This window comes from Zonotrichia albicollis, chromosome 6 (genome assembly GCF_047830755.1).
Source record: "Zonotrichia albicollis isolate bZonAlb1 chromosome 6, bZonAlb1.hap1, whole genome shotgun sequence".
Lineage (NCBI taxonomy): Eukaryota > Metazoa > Chordata > Aves > Passeriformes > Passerellidae > Zonotrichia > Zonotrichia albicollis.
This window is the reverse complement of record NC_133824.1, coordinates 54,571,192-54,587,511: the sequence shown is the minus strand read 5'-3', so window position 1 is coordinate 54,587,511 and position 16,320 is coordinate 54,571,192. Positions and strand designations below refer to the sequence as shown.

At 44.5% G+C, this 16,320-nt stretch overlaps 2 protein-coding genes across 5 annotated transcripts in view; one reads left to right on the top strand and one right to left on the bottom strand.

Annotated features, from left to right (window-relative positions):
- Positions 1–16,320, top strand: part of GALNT18 (polypeptide N-acetylgalactosaminyltransferase 18) — a 219,198-nt gene that overhangs the window by 93,957 nt on the left and 108,921 nt on the right. The window lies entirely within an intron of this gene.
- Positions 81–8,891, bottom strand: LOC141729434 (syncytin-A-like). Its single transcript, XM_074543840.1, has 2 exons — positions 8,092–8,891; positions 81–1,885 (listed from the first exon to the last, which is right to left on the bottom strand). The coding sequence occupies exon 2, from the start codon at positions 1,862–1,864 to the stop codon at positions 557–559; it is 1,308 nt and encodes a 435-aa protein (XP_074399941.1). The 5' UTR covers positions 1,865–1,885; positions 8,092–8,891; the 3' UTR covers positions 81–556.

Sequence of the window (16,320 nt, the reverse complement as noted above, 5' to 3'; positions counted from 1 at the left end):
CCCACTGCAGCCTTCCAGCTCTTCTCCCCCTGTGGGCCCACACTGTGGCCTTCCAGTAAATGGGCCTAGCTTGGTCTTATCCTATGCAAGCTGTTACAGCTCCAGAGCTCAGTCCCCAAGGGGACTGGGTGCTGGAAGCCAGCTCGCTCTCAGACCAAGGCCGTGGGTTAGCCCCTAGCAAGCAGGGAGATATTCAGCTCTTAGTGATTAGGCAGCTCTTGTGATTTCAGCTTTGCTTGCTAGGTAGCTTTTCCCTTGGCCTAAGGCTCCAGCAGACGGTAGAGAGAGGAGAAGCAGAAGGCGCTGGCTGTTCCACGGGTATGGCTTTATTGTAGGGGTCCGTGAAGGGTCTCAGCTCTTCTTCTTCCGAGTTAGTAGGGGTACAGTATGCTACTTTTATACCCTTGGCCTGGATCCAATCCTGACCAATGGCAAAGGTGTTAGAGTGACCATAAGTGACCAATAGTAGGGTTTAACACAATATCGCCTTACATGGCTATAGGGATAAGGTACAAGGCGGATGTCCCTGGAGACAGGAAACTTCTTTGCTGCTGTGTCAGCATTCTATTCTCCAAGGGGCCCTGGCTAAACCTGAGGGGTTTACTACAACTCCACTTTCTGTTTTTACAAAAAATGCATTCGCGAGAGTTCTTTTGAAACAGTGAACAAGACACATGAACATAACTAACACTGTAAAAATTACAAGGAGAATCAACAACAATCCCTTAACTAAAGATGCGGTCCATCCTGTTAGTCCCCATTGCCCGAAAATTTCATTGACCCAATCTGGGATTCTTTCTACTTTCAAGTCCTTCACAAGATCTTTCAGTTTCTGGATGTTCGCATGGATGGATTCCGAACGTGAAGAGAGGTTGAAGCAACACATTCCTTCGAAGTCCTCACATCCATGTCCGTGGGCAAGCAGCAGGAAGTCGATTGCTGCTCGGTTTTGGAGTGAAGCTTGTCTTGTGGTTTCTTCTTCTTTTAAGAGATCACTCAGGGCTGCTGATGTGGCATTAGCTTGTTTACTGAGCCAGCACCCAAGGTGACTGATTTCACCGAGGGCTTTAGCTGCAGCTATCCAGGGTAAAAACAGAGAGACTGCAATCTTTTTTGGTCTGTTCCAATCGTATAATCTCGGATCACAATTTTCATCAAATTCAGTGTATGACCTTTTTTCTCGTTTTGATTCTCTTTCTTTTTTCCAATTATGTAATAGGGTGATGTTTGGAGTAAGGGTAGAAAGTTTTCCCAGAGTACAGGGACCTCCCTGGAGTCGGGAGGGGATCCCTGCCCATACTCTGTCACCACAGATGAGAAACATTCCCTTGGGTAATACTTTGGGATGGAGAGAGGACACAGAAATTACACGTGCAGTGTAATTGCACCAATCATGAGGGTTATAGGCTTTGTTCACTGGTGATACATCTTTTCGATATGTGTTTTTATGTTGGTCAATTTCTGGCCAATCATTTTTCGGACGCCTATAGTAAAATTTGACACAATATGTGGCCTTGGAGGATCCCAATAGATCCAATTCTTGGGGTTCCTCTCGAGCATCTGGCAGAATTTTTGTCCACTCATCCCAAGTATCAGCCCCATTGGGTCTCTTACCTGTGGTGCGGAGAACCTCTGAGTTCTGGACAGGCCAATCGTCTGCTATAAAGGGGATTCCTACTAGACATGTAGAAAGTGGATTATCTATACTTCCCATAGACAAGCACATATTGTCTTGTTTTAATGTTTTTGCTAAGGTTACCCAAACATTATGGCTAGGCTGAGGACTAATCCAGCCGAAGGCACGCGGTACGGTGTAGAGCATCCAGGCAGCGGTGAGGACAGCACCGACGGAGATATTTTTCATCTTTGGGCAGGATTAGGGCTTCTGATTGGGAATATAAGCACAATTTGTTATCTTTATGATGAGAGGGATTTCTGCCTTGTTCTTTTCTGTGTTCCCCTCCTCCCCCCCTTTTTCTTTTAATTTCTAAGCTGCACTACAGGAGGAGGAGCGGGTAGAAGGTTATGAGGTTTTAAGGTTAGGGAAAGGGAATAATACTTTTTACTATACAATACACAGTGTAATAACACATAATTCAGAGAACACTTTTGTGTTAAGGCTATCTGTGGCCTATTACAGTAGACTGTTATTTGACTTTCTGTTTTGTCTGCTGCCTTGTAATGGGGCGGTCTGTTCTTGTGTTTGTGGGTGTTCGGCGACGCCTTCGTCTCCAGGCTGAGCTGGTTTGGTTTTGAGGTGGTCTTGTGTTTGCCTCAGGAGAATTCTTGTCCTCGTCTGTAGTAGTGTTCGCTGTGCCTAAGTATGGTTTTACGTATTTTCCTGGGTACCACCTTGGACCTGATGGTAGTAGCACGCATGCATAACCTCTTCCCCAGGTAATCAGCTGATGAGGCCCTGAGATTTGGTGTGTTTCAGGATCTTTCACGAGCACGGGTGGTTTCTCCGTGAGCTTTGCTTTTGTGGTGTTTGCAAAGTGGCGAAGTATTGGTGGGTCAGGCTCTGACGCTGTGCAGTTCAGGAAGTTGATGACATAGAGAGCCTTGCAAAGTCTCTCCACTGGAGATGTGATTTTCGTGTTCCTGTTCTGTTGCTCGAGGACTCTTTTGAGGGTTTGATGTGTCCTTTCCACGATGGATTGTCCTGTGGGGTTTACAGGTATGCCCGTCTTGTGTGCTATGCCCCATTCATTGAAGAACTCCTTCAACTTGTGGGAGGTATAGGCTGGCCCATTATCTGTTTTAATCTCCTTTGGTACACCCAGGGTGGCAAAAGCGAGGAGAAAGTGTTTTATTGTGTGCATGGTCTTTTCTCCTGCATGTGATGATGCAAACACTGCTCCTGAGAACGTGTCAACCGAAACATGCACATACTTTGACCTTCCAAAAGGTGCAAAGTGAGTTACATCTGTCTGCCACAGCTGACAGCTATTCAGACCTCGGGGATTGACTCCCGTACCCATTGATGGTATCTGGTAGTTTTGACAGTTCGGACAGGTAGCCACGATAGCTTTTGCCTGATCCTTTGAGAGCTTAAACATTCTCATCAGGGCAGGTACGTTTTGATGAAAGAACTCGTGTGACAGTTTTGCCTGAGCAAAGATGTTAGGAACATTAGCAGTTTCTGCTGCCATAGCTAATGCATCTGCTTTCCTGTTGCCTTCTGCAACAACACCTGGGAGGTCCGTGTGAGACCTTACATGCATTATGTGATAAGGTTGTTTTCTGTGGGATATCAATTGTATTAATTTAGAGAGCAATTGGTATAACTTTGGGTTAGAGACCTCTTTGAGAAGAGCATGTTCCGCTCTCATAGCTATTCCCGCAACATAAGCTGAATCTGTGACCAGATTGAACGGCTCGTTTTTAAATTTTTCAAAGGCTCTGACAACAGCTGCTAATTCTGCAATTTGTGGCGATCCTTCTACTGTTTCTACGTCAGATTGCCATTCTTGTGTTTGGGGGTCTCTCCAAGTAATCACCGACTTGTGGGATGACCCTGAGCCATCTGTAAATAGAGTTAGAGCCTTGAGAGGATTTCTACTTTGGATTCGTTTTGGAATCAAATGGAAAGTTTCATTCTGGTTGAAAAGCTTGTGTTCTGGGATGTCTGATGAAGTTTGACCCGTATAACTGTCCAGAGCAAACTGTAGACTCGCATTGGTCTTGATCAAATCCTCAAAGTCTTTAAGGGTTATTGGCAAATATATGCATTCAAAATCACACCCTGAAAGGGAGCAAAGGCGAGTCCTAGCCTTTTTTATTAAGTGTGCTATAATCTCCTGGTAGGTGGTAAGTGTCTTTGTGGGCTGGCTACTTGTAAAAACCCATTCCAGTATCAACAAAGGATCTCGCAGCTGAGGGTCCCATTGGAAGATCAGTCCATGGAATCTGGGTGCTTTTCCCAGGATGATGAACTGGAAAGGCAGACTAGGCTCGTAGCGATGGGCTTTGCGTGAAGACAGGGCTTCCTGGACTTTGATGATGGCACCTCTGGCTTCCTCTGTGAGAGTGCAGGGAGAGTCCAGTTCCTTGGGTCCACGAAGAAGATTGAACAAGGGAGCAAGGTCTTCTGATGTAATTCCTAGCAGTGGACGTACCCAGTTGATGGATCCACACAGGCTGTGTAAGTCCCTGAGGGTTTTTGGGTCGTCGTCGATGACGATCTGCTGAGGTAGGATAGTTCTTTCCCGGATCTGGACTCCAAGGTAAGTCCATGGCTCAGTGTACTGAATTTTGTCCTCACGAATTTCCATTCCTGCCTTTTCAATGGCTTCAACAGTCTTTTTGATTGTTTTGTCCAAGTAAGCTTTGTCTGAAGCACACACCAGAATGTCATCCATATAGTGATAAATGATGGCGTCTGGAAATGATTTCCGAATGGGAGACAGGATGTGAGACACGTACCACTGGCAAATAGTTGGCGAGTTTTTCAATCCCTGAGGAAGATAACGCCAATGATATCTTTTGAGCGGAGCTTCCTTGTTAATAGAGGGAACGGAAAAGGCAAACCGTGGAGCATCTTCAGGATGTAGTGGTATACTGAAGAAACAGTCCTTAATGTCTATGATAGCAAGTGTCCAGTCTCTAGGCAGCATCGATGGAGAGGGCAAGCCAGGCTGAAGAGGGCCCATGTCCTCGATGACTTCGTTGATTCTGCGAAGGTCATGGAGAAGTCTCCACTTGTTTGTACCTGGCTTTGGTAGAACGAAGACTGGAGAGTTCCAAGGGCTGTCGGACTCCACTATGTGGCCTTTTTTGAGCTGTTCTTCCACGAGGGCGTTTAGGGCGCGCAGCTTGGCTTTCTTTAGGGGCCACTGCTCAGTCCAGATTGGCTTGTGGCTTTTCCAGGTAAGACGGGGTATTTCTGGCAGCGCGCTCAACTCAGTGGCCCCAGTCAGAAATCCTGAATGGGAATACGTAGGGAAGCGCCCCACTGGGATAAAATGTCTCGTCCCCAAAGGGTAATGGGGGCCCTTACCACAAATGGACGGATGGTTGCCAGCTTGCCTTCTGGCCCTTCAACCAGGATGTTGTTCTTGCTCCTCATGGATACTGTAGTTCCACCAATCCCGGAAATCATGCCTGCAACAGGTTGTAGATCCCAGTGTGCTGGCCAATCTGAACGGGCGATGATGGTCACATCTGCACCAGTGTCCAGCATCCCTGGCAGGTGGGTCTTCTCTCCTTTGTGGGAGAGGCCGCACTCGATGGTAGGCTTGGATGGTCCCATGACTTGTGCCCACATTGCTGTAGGGTTGAGAGGAATCTGTTCCCTGTGATTTTTTGGGAGTAAAAATGCCTGTGCTATTGGAGTTCCTTTGGAAAGAAAAAATGGTAAGTCTATGCAGTATACCTGCACGAGGATCTCTTGTCCCGGCTGCACTGTCAGCACTTCCGGAACAACGAAGACTTCCTTCGGAGTATTAACCGAATCCCCTGTAATTAAAATGTCTGAAGGACTCCCTTTAGGACCATATTTTCCTGTAGGAACACGGTGAACATTCTTATCATTAAAGTCAATGGACAAAGCAGTTACCAGTTGTCGGCGGGTACCCCTCTGGGTTGTCCCGTGGGTTGGGGCTTCTCCTTTGGGTCTGGAGCAGCCTGGGTTTGTGCGTGATTGGGTCTTGGTGGCCTTTGATTTGTATTCTGCGCCCGAAGGTCGGACGGGCGCCTCAAGGAGTTTAAAGGACGCGATTGATAGCGTTGCTGATGTTGGGGTCTTTGATTATAATTCCGATGGTATCGGGGGGGTGTTCTTTCCGGACAGTCCTTTATATAATGTCCTAGCTCTCCACAGTGATAGCATTTAGCTTGTTCTTTAGAGGTTATCACTGCATATGCACCAGAAACTCCTTCAGCAATACCCTTAGCAACTGCTTGCGCCACTGTATTTTCAGTGGACATGTGACGTGTACAGCATTCTAACATTTGCTCTATAGTAGGGTCTGTATCCACAGTTAAAGACCTCAAAATGGCCTTGCATTTCTCATTTGAGTTGCTGAAAGCAAGCTTACATAAGAGTTCCTTTCTTGCCTCAGTACTCTCTATTTGTTTCTCCAAAGCATCTTTAAGTCTGTCCACAAATTTTATAAAGCTTTCTTCAATGCCTTGTTTTATAGTAGAAAAATGCATTGTTGGCATTGACTCATCCTGCATAAGAAGCAAGGAGGTTTTTGCTGCAATTGCTACATCCTGCAGCGCTTCTTTATTCAGAGTTTCCATTTGTTCTGCTGGCTTTTGAAAATCTCCTTCACCAGCCAATTGTTCTACTGTGAAGTTGGTCTTAGTAGCATCAGCAGTATATGAATCTGATAACGTTTTTAAGTGTTTCTTCCAATGCCTATCCCATAACAAATATTCTGCCGGTGACAGAAGGCATTGTGAAATATTTTTTACATCGTGAGGAAGCAAGACATGTGCAGAGAACATGGCTTCTAGGAAATTTCTAAAGATATGTGAACTACGTCCATGTTCCTTGGCTATATTTCTCAATTGCACCAGTTCCTTATTAGAAATTGGTTTCCATGCCTTGATATTAGATTCCCCACCATTCCTTCCTTGCCTGTACTCGACCGGAAAGGCTGTGATTTTCTGTGCTAGGTCCCAGTTCCCAGACTTTGTAGCTTCTATCTTAATAAGAGCCCATGGGTCTATATTAATCGCATCAAAATCAGATTCATCAGAAGAGCTCTCATTGTCTGAGGAACACTGTGAGGCACATGCTACCCGTGAATTCCTTTTCTTTCGTTTAGAAGGATTTTTCACCCTTTTCAGTGACTGGCCCGAAGTTAGCGTTGTTGGGTGAGGGGTAGCCCTGGAGCAGCAGGGACCGGATTGGGTTGGGGGGGGGACACCGCAGGTGGTCTCTGATCCGTTCGGGTGGCAGGAGGGTTGGGTCAGGGGTTGGAGGGACGGGTGGGGGCAGGGGGGGTATGGGGGCTGTGGATGCACGCCTGGGGGGTTTGGGGGTGCGCAAGCAATACCCCTGGTTTGGGATACGACAGGTGTAGGGTGAGCTGATGTTACTGCACATGTGTGCGGCTCGGCGCAGGAGGACAGGTTGTGGGCATGGCTCGGGAATGTGGCAGGAGGGGGCGGGAGGGCCGGGGCGGTCTCGGTGGGAGCGGGAGCGGGGGCGGTGACGGAGGGGAGGGCGGTCGCGGGGGTGGAGGATAGCAGCGCAGGGTTGGGGGGGGCGGCGGCGATAACGGCACCGGGGAACGCGGCGGGCGCGGCGGGGGGAGCGGGGGGCAGGGCGGGGACAGCAGCGGGAGCGGGGGGTACCGCGACGGAGCAACCGGGGGCGGGGAACGGCGGCGCAGGGGTAGGCAACGGCAGCACGGGCGCGGGGGGAGGGGTGGTCGCAGTGGAGGGTACAGCGGCAAGGACAGGGAACGGGGCCCCCGAGGCCGGACGCGGGAAGGAAACGGAGCCGGCGAGGTGAGGGGCTGCAGGAAACGGGGAGTTGGGCAGCGCGAGTCCCGCGAGGGGGGGGAATGTGGGGGCGGCCTGCTTGGCTTCTGCCTCCGAGGTGGTTTCTGCAGTAAGTTCTGCAGCGCCCAGTGACTCTGTGGCCTGGAGGGCACATTCCTCTGTTATCTTATCAGCGCAATTAGTATATGAAGAGGAAAGATCTGTTAGTTTGGAACTTTTTTCAGAGTTCGATTTTTCAATCGTTTTTGTTATTATATGAAATAAAGGTAAGAAGTTAGTAACAGAAAAGTCCTGTTTTGTTTGAGACATATAAATGGTGTTTCCAACTGTATCCCAAAAGGAATTTTCAGTAATTGTGGTCTTATCAGTTTCAGGGAAATTCAGCACCATCCAAGATACAAATTTTTTAAGAGTCTTTTTTGACAGACTACCTTTAGAAAAAGTGAAGTTGTTAACAGATAAGGTTTCTACAATGGTTAAATATAACTCTCTCTCACGTGTTGTTAGTCTTAGAGTGCTTAAACAAGTACCCATGATTTTCAAGCCCTTTCCACAGAAAAACGAGAAAAAAAAGAAAAAAACGAAAAAGGTTTTCAGAGCACCCAAAGGTGTGCGCGCAAACTTAATACTTACGTCCTTTGGGGTCAGGGGTCTGTGGAAGGGAGTCTGCTCCTCAATTCTCCTCAGACTTTATCTCGTCCAGATGTATTGTTGAGGGTCGAATTGAGCCTTCCGCAGAGAAGATTTTCTAAAACGAAAAGTCCTTTCGCAGAAGGAGAGGCTTCCCAAACCGGCAATAACTGGAGGCCCTGAAAGGCTCCGATGCTCTGGTGACGCTTGTCTCCTGGGGGCCAGGGTCCGACGACACGTTTGGGCGCCACTTAAATGAGCCTAGCTTGGTCTTATCCTATGCAAGCTGTTACAGCTCCAGAGCTCAGTCCCCAAGGGGACTGGGTGCTGGAAGCCAGCTCGCTCTCAGACCAAGGCCGTGGGTTAGCCCCTAGCAAGCAGGGAGATATTCAGCTCTTAGTGATTAGGCAGCTCTTGTGATTTCAGCTTTGCTTGCTAGGTAGCTTTTCCCTTGGCCTAAGGCTCCAGCAGACGGTAGAGAGAGGAGAAGCAGAAGGCGCTGGCTGTTCCACGGGTATGGCTTTATTGTAGGGGTCCGTGAAGGGTCTCAGCTCTTCTTCTTCCGAGTTAGTAGGGGTACAGTATGCTACTTTTATACCCTTGGCCTGGATCCAATCCTGACCAATGGCAAAGGTGTTAGAGTGACCATAAGTGACCAATAGTAGGGTTTAACACAATATCGCCTTACATGGCTATAGGGATAAGGTACAAGGCGGATGTCCCTGGAGACAGGAAACTTCTTTGCTGCTGTGTCAGCATTCTATTCTCCAAGGGGCCCTGGCTAAACCTGAGGGGTTTACTACATTCCAGCTCTTCTCCACCTACAGGGCCACACTGTGCCCTTGTGCCCTTCCAGCTCTTCTCCACCTACAGGGCCACACTGTGGCCTTCCAGCTCTTCTCCACCTCCAGGCCTATAGGTGGCCATTGAATCTTAGTATGTATTGTATAGGTGGCCTTTGAGCCATAGTAAAACCTATGTATTGTATAGGTGGCCTATGAGTCTTGGTAAAGTACATGTATTGTGTAAGAGACCTTGCCCCGATCCTAGTTGTTCTAAATGGGCTGCAGCTGTGATGTCCTTAATTGGGCAGCAGCTGTTGCTAATGAAGATAACTGGGATAAAAGGGGGTGGGCTGGCTGGTCAGGGAGAGCCTTGGAGGAGTCCTGATGAAGATGCAGGAGCAACACTGTTGTGAAGAGTTGTGTGTGAGAAAACCACCTAGAAGGTATGGGACTCTAGAAATATGATAACAACAAGTGGTGACCCTGACGTGATAGAAGATAGGACAGCTGAGACCTGTGGCATCCAAGAACTGTGGAAGAGATTAGGCAGCCTGAGAGTTGCAGAAGATAAGACAGCCAAGAGCTGTGGAGAAGTATGGCTATTGAATCAAGGAGCTGTGGCAGCCAGGAGCTGTGTTAGATTATGGCCTTTGAGTCAAGAAGCTGTGGGGAAACATGGCCTTTGAGTTGAGGAGCTGTGAGAAAACCACCCAGGAGGTATGGGACTCTAGAAATATGGTAACAACAATATGATAACAACACAGGCCCACACTGTGGCCTTCCAGCTCTTCTCCACCTACAGGGCCACACTATGGCCTTCCACCTCTTTTTCACATGCAAGGCTTTCCTCCTAGGTCTGGGTACAGGTAACAGCCAGAATGAGTAATTTCTATCAAACAGATGAATGCTGTACCTTTTAATTGTCTTCTGAAGCACTGCTGAGCCCAAAGTCAGTTCTGTTAAAGTCCCACTAAGTATTCATGAACATTTCTTCAGCATCTGTCGGAAGCTTTATCTCACCTACAATTGACATTAGATAGCAGGTGTGGGTTTTTTTTTGCTAAAAGAAGCACCTTTTAATGCCAGTTTTCAGTTTTATCAGATAATTGGCTAAATAAGAGCTGCTCTCTTTGAAAGCACAGAACTGCCTGATTAAGGTCACTTGGCAGGTGAAGCTGGTGAGTTTCAGTGGTGAAATACACCTTTGAGCCAAGCACTGGAAGCCCAGGGATCCTCCTTGGGCAGGTCTCTGCTGGCAATCATGCCTGCCAGGCAGGGTGAACACATCCAGGGTTATTCCACAATGGCTTGGGGAGTTGGATGGGAGCAGAAAAGGGAACAGTCTTCCCTTCAGCGCATCTGGGGTCTGTTTGGGCAGCACTGTTCACAGAGACAGCTAGTGCTCAAACTTTTTGAAGCATTGGTGATATATCTGATGCTTTGAACAATCAGCAGCTCTGGAGATGGAGAAGCAGGTGGCGGGAAAACTGCTTTTTTTGCAGCTCATTAAAAAAAGAAATCATTAAAATAAATGTGCTGGGTACTTGGTGAATCAGACGTGATTGTATGCACTTATTCTAACCAAACATTTTAATAACTAAAGCAGTAGTGCATTTTGCTGCACATTAAGTTGATGATAGCAAAAATATATGAACACCATTCCAGGCAGCACTTTAGCAGTATCTATGCTATGTTTTATTATATATTGCGTTGTAGAAATATTTTTGTTGCAGATTTGCTGTAATACTGACTTTGAAGAAATCAAAGTCCGTGCAATTGTATTTGTGTTTTGGTTGAATCAGTTTAGCAATGCCTGTAGGGACAGTCTCTTTTTTGTTTTTTTTAATTGTAGACTGATCTGAAGGAAAAAGAAATCTTTTTAACAAGACATCAGTGATAGAAATGTTTCTGTTCTTATAGGCCTTTTGAAATTACTCTTCTGAATGATTTAAATATCAATTTTTTATAACGCTGTGTTTTAGAAATTTAAAATATAGAGAAAATGTTACTGTAGCTGAAAATAAATTAAGGTCAGGATTGTAAAATAAATTCTAGTTAGAAATGAATCATGAGCCTAATCCTGTGCAAGTTTTGATCCTTTGCTGACTGTCTGCCAGAAACATGACAGACATCACAGTATGTTTAGGACACATACATACAAAATAATGGCTTAGTAATGGTAGCTCAGGCAGGTTCCCTGCACCCTTTAGGCTGGGGAGCAGGCAGAGACTCAGACACTGGGATGTAGTAAGTTCTGACCCTGAGGAAAATGAACTGTGTTGTCAGGCAGTATGCAAACTGTTTGCTGTAGCTACGGCACCCTGTGGAGTGCAGAGCTACAGGTGTTCTCTAAGTCCTGTTGTTGAAAAGAGAAGTCCTGCTCCCAACAAGCAAATTCTCATTTGTGTGAGAGCACATGCGTGAATGTTGTGGGCAAAAAAAATCTACCCTGTGAAAGTATGTTCTCAGTGTAATAATCAATTTTTGGGATTTCTAGCACCTGGTTTTTAAGCCAGGTGCAGAAGTCACTTCCCACATCTGTATAACTGTATTTAAATTATCCTTGGGCAGGTACTGGGCTCAAGCAGCACAGCCTAAAGGCCAAGAACAGTGTGGTGTGAAGAGAGCCTACAGCAAGTGACATGGAGCCCAAGTTAGCCACCTTTGCTGGAATCAGTCACTTGTGGTATTTCTGTTCTGACTAGAAATGCATGAAAGCCTGGATATAACCACAGTACCTGGGCACAGTTAGCCAAGGTCTAACCAAGCTTATTAGCCTGGATTTAGCAGTGATTGTGCAAGAGTCAGCATGGCAGTGGCATCCCAGCAAAGGCTTGTGACAGGTAGATAAAGGAGCAGAGCTCACATAGTTCTGTCTGGGCTCAATGCTGGTCTGTCATCTGTATTCAGAACCTATCGTATGGAGTACAGGAATTTGGGAGGACAACAATATTTAGAACTGAAACCTAAGGAAATTCACACGTTGTTAGCCCCAGATGAGAGCAGGAGAATTAAGTGATCTGCCAAAATTGTGATATTAGTCCTTTATATCATACTGGTATGACTCAGCTTTGACCTTTCTGCCTGCAGTGCTCTGAGAATTCACATCTACATATCTTAGCAGGGGAGCTCAGCGTGTCTTTACAAGGTTCTACAGAGATAAAGGCCATTCCCCTTGTGTAATAACACCAAATTATAACACGCAGCATTCTCTAGGGTTGAGATTGTCAACATTAAATTCCATGACAAAAGAAGAGGACAGTTAGAGATTGTGGAGCTGCAACACAGATGGAAGAGAGGGCAAAAATCCAGCCTTGCCCAGTCCTTCAGCGTGGGTGGCATGAAGAGGCAGCAGAACACATTTAGCAGTTAGGGCAGTGCACTCTGCCCAAGCCTCTGAACTCTGGCCTCTCTAGAAAAAGATTATCACATTGGTTGGAAACATCCAGCAGAGCGCAGTTGGGTCAAGCTGTGGCAGTTGCCACACCTTTCAGAAGGACCTTCTCATGCTTTAGGTACTGCGGAGTGGTTTCTGACCCTCTGTGCAGCCATGAGCCTCCTGTCCCATTCTGAATTCGGCTCCTTTCCACTGTGAGTATTTCTGCTAGCACAGGGTGTCCCCAGCACAGTCCAAAATAATCTCTTTGAAGCAAATAAGAGATGCCCTGGATACTTTAGGCTCCTGAAGTAATCACTGCACTGTGAAGTGGGCTGTTTTTGCAATACTCAGTAGACAGTGCAGGGTTTACTGTGGAGTACTGTCTCTGCCAGGACCTAATTTTGTGCTGCTGAAGCTGGGTGCTGTGCTGTTCCCCACATTCTGTGCATCTGTTAGCCTTATCTACATCACAGACTGACAAATAACTCTAATTAGCCTGGAAGCACTTAGGAAGGTAGTGTTGCCCTTGCTGTATGCAGGAGCAGAGGGTAATAGTTCAGTTTATAATAATTCTATAACAGAATTCATAATTCTGTTGTGCTCATTACTTTTAGTAGGGCAGCCAGTACCCACAAAGCTTGTTTTGAGTGAAATGTGAATGAAACAAGCTCATGCACAAATTCATCGAAACAATGTAGGTTATTCAGGGGTCCTGAAACTGTCTCCCAAACTCCTTTCGAGTGGATATACTTAAGATTCTACTTAGTTGGCTTGTAAATTTTTGTTGTCTGATCCATTGTGCTGAAGCACGCATGGGAGAGGGAGGTAATATTCTTAGATTATGCGATGAGCGAGGGAGGCATAGCAGGAAAGAAGGTTTGCAGCAGGATCCCAGCAGAGGAGCTGTTTCAAAGGGTCTGGCTCCTGCACAGACTGATACAAAGAAACCTGGCCAGTAAATGCAAAGCAACCTTTTCAGTCAGTGTAACTGACTGGAAGAAAGCAAAGAAGCAAAAGAGAGAAGCAAAGGCAGGAAGAGTGGAAGGCAAAAGAAGCATTTAAAGCTCAGATGTTTGAATTCTTTGGAGATTGTCAAATAGTATGGTATAGCATGTGGGTTTGCCCTTTTCCTGGCTGAAAGTTTGTCATCTGGAAAAGTGCAGAGGAGAGGTCCTGTTTCCGATGCAGAGAAGGGCTTTGGCTATTTTGTAAGCACTTCTTTTAAACAATTCATTGCTCCTAAACTGATTATTTAGAGGCTCAGTTTGGCAAGGGACAGTGGTAGAAGCCTTGAAGACAGCAAAATTAGGTTTGTGATAAAGTGGGCACAAACAGAGCAGGCAAGAGATCCCCTGAATGCAGATAGGACTACAAGGAAGAAAAATCAAACACTGGCTAGTTGAGGACAGTGATGTGGTTTGGGAAAAAAGTTTTTCATGGATGTTCACTTGTCCAAAATGTCCATTTGTCTTATGGTGGCAACACAATCCTGGATGTGGCATGCATCAGACTTCTATATTTTTTTCCTTTATTGATATAAGAAAAATCAGTAATTTCAAATAGTGAGGTTCAGGCTGGGCATTTGTATGTAATCTGTATTTCTCCCCAAAAACCAGCTTCTCCAGAGTTGCATTCCATAAACCTTTGTCCCCACACGTCCCTGTGAAACAGTTCTGTTCTGCTGGGTTTGAGTTAGTGATGGATATGGGTCCTTCTTAATTTCTGACCAAGTTCTTTTGTTGCTAATGGTAAAAGAGAACATTAATATTGCTTGTTGGTTTTGATGTTTCGAAGGAGCCATTTAAAAAGAGCACAAAGTACATACAGTACATATAATGTATTGTTTTGGACAGAACTTCTAAAATTTCCAGAGTATTCAGCATTCTTGTTAAATACCTAATCTTTCCTGCTGTCCTGTTTCATGCTCTCTTTTACTTATCTCTCTACCTCTGATTCTTCTTTCTCATCTCACCTTTGCCATGAGATTGGTTCCCAGCAGATGTTTAAAATGTGTAAGTTTTTTATGTGATTATTAACCCAATCATTGTAGTAAAACGCTACTAGCCCCACTAAAATAGTATATATAAATGTTTGAGACCCACAATAAATCAGATTCTGATCACCAAATCAGTCTTCCATCTCTCTTCATTGCTGACATTACAATACTCAGTTCTTTTGCCAGAGTTTTTCTGCTACTTATTTCATTTATGCCAGAATGTTTTGTTTTGTTTTACTCCCATGTATTTTGAACTTCTGTTGGCCATTTTGGCTGTGGACAAAATGTTACCAGTACAATTCTGTTTCTGCTCGTGCTTCTGAGAAATTCTTACCTTGTTGGAACTAAAACTTGCTCCCATATACTTATTCCTTAAAGTGTTGTTCCTAAAACAACACTTTAAGCCCAAACATTTTTAGTAACATCTTGACTGCATCTTGTATTAAACAAAAAACTACCAAAAAAACCCCAAAACCATCAAAACAAACAAAAAAAAAAAGTGGAATATATGCTACAATTTATTTTCTAACCAAAAACATGGGGTTGTACTATTGTTTGATCTGATACTCTTGGTTAAAGTTTTTCAAAGCTTGCAGAAAATAATTTGAGTTCATAATTATGTACATATTTGTAGACAGTCTCAGAGATAAGTTATTAATACAGGAAATGAATTTTGCTTTGCTGCTTTAAAGCATAGTTATGCTAAACTAATTTTAATGGCTAATGACTGGCTAAATTGAATTATCACAGTGCATAGAGGAATAGAGTTGTCTTGTGGACAAATATTTGAAAGAAGCTTCATAATATATGCTGCTCTCCATTTACCAGAGCTGTGCTTGAAATAGAACACCAGGAGTTTCTCTAAATTCCTGGTAACCATGGCAACTGCTGCTTTAGTGCTATTAGCCCAGTGTAATTGAGTGGAGTGGGTTTTGCTGGCTGTAATTTTTAGCTTTGTTGAAGCAATACTCACTATTGCAGCTGTAAATGCCGTTTGGAATCTGTATTTGAAATTCAGTGGAAGCACAAGCGCTTTACATTCTGTGCAGGATCTGGGGCTGAGTTAATTCTGATTTGTTTAAATAAAAAGAAAAAAAAGTAGGTCATTTTTAGCATCATCAGCTGATAGGAAAAATTATGTAGAAAGGAAAAGGTGTTTTTCTAAAAAGTATAGACACACTGAAACAAAAAGTGAATTTGAGCTGAAAGTAAAGATAATAAATGAATCTGAATGGGAAAAAAAAAAAAGAAAACATGAACTCAGTTCAGGGATCTACGCTCCTTGAAAATTAGTCTTCTTGAAAAGACTAAAGAAATTAGATAAAACAGGAGTCTAATTCTGTTCCCTCAAGTCATCTGTAGTTATCTTTTAAGACATGGTGGTACAAAAAGGGAATCAGATTGCATCCACAGGATTGAAATCATTCTCTTGTCTGTACAAGTTGCCGGCAATACAAAATTTTGTCCAGAGTGATAAAAAATTGAAAATATGTAAGATGTAAATGAATGCAGGTGGGAAAACCAATACAAATAGTTTGTTTTAAATGGATGGAAGACTCAGCAGAAGCAGAAATTTTGTTTGAGCATGTCAGTTTATGCATGGATTTATGGCAGGGAAGCAGTGTTTTGAGGGCTGTTTTTTCATCAAGAACCTTTTTGGAATATAATTTGTCACTAGTTGATTGCAATATTATATTTTACATTTATCTCAAGCTCGGCTTAATTGACAGAGGAGAAAAAACACCAGTATTTAAGGAAGCAACTTCTTTGAACTATTTTCAATATACTTTTATTGCTATTCAAAGTATTTTCAAAAATCCCTCAGTTTTTCCTAATTATTTAACAGGTACCATATCTTACCAGACAGAGTTTCACTTTTTGCTAGAGTATCATTTTATCTTCTTTGTGCATTGTTATGGCTGAAGCTAACAAATATTACCATGCCTAAGTTAGACAGATAAAAGATACATTGGCTGTAGATTTGTTTGCTGGACCATTTGATTTTTCTTCATTTCGGCTGCAAGCACATCACTAAAATAACAAGCATTGTAGGTTCTTTAAAGGATAATACT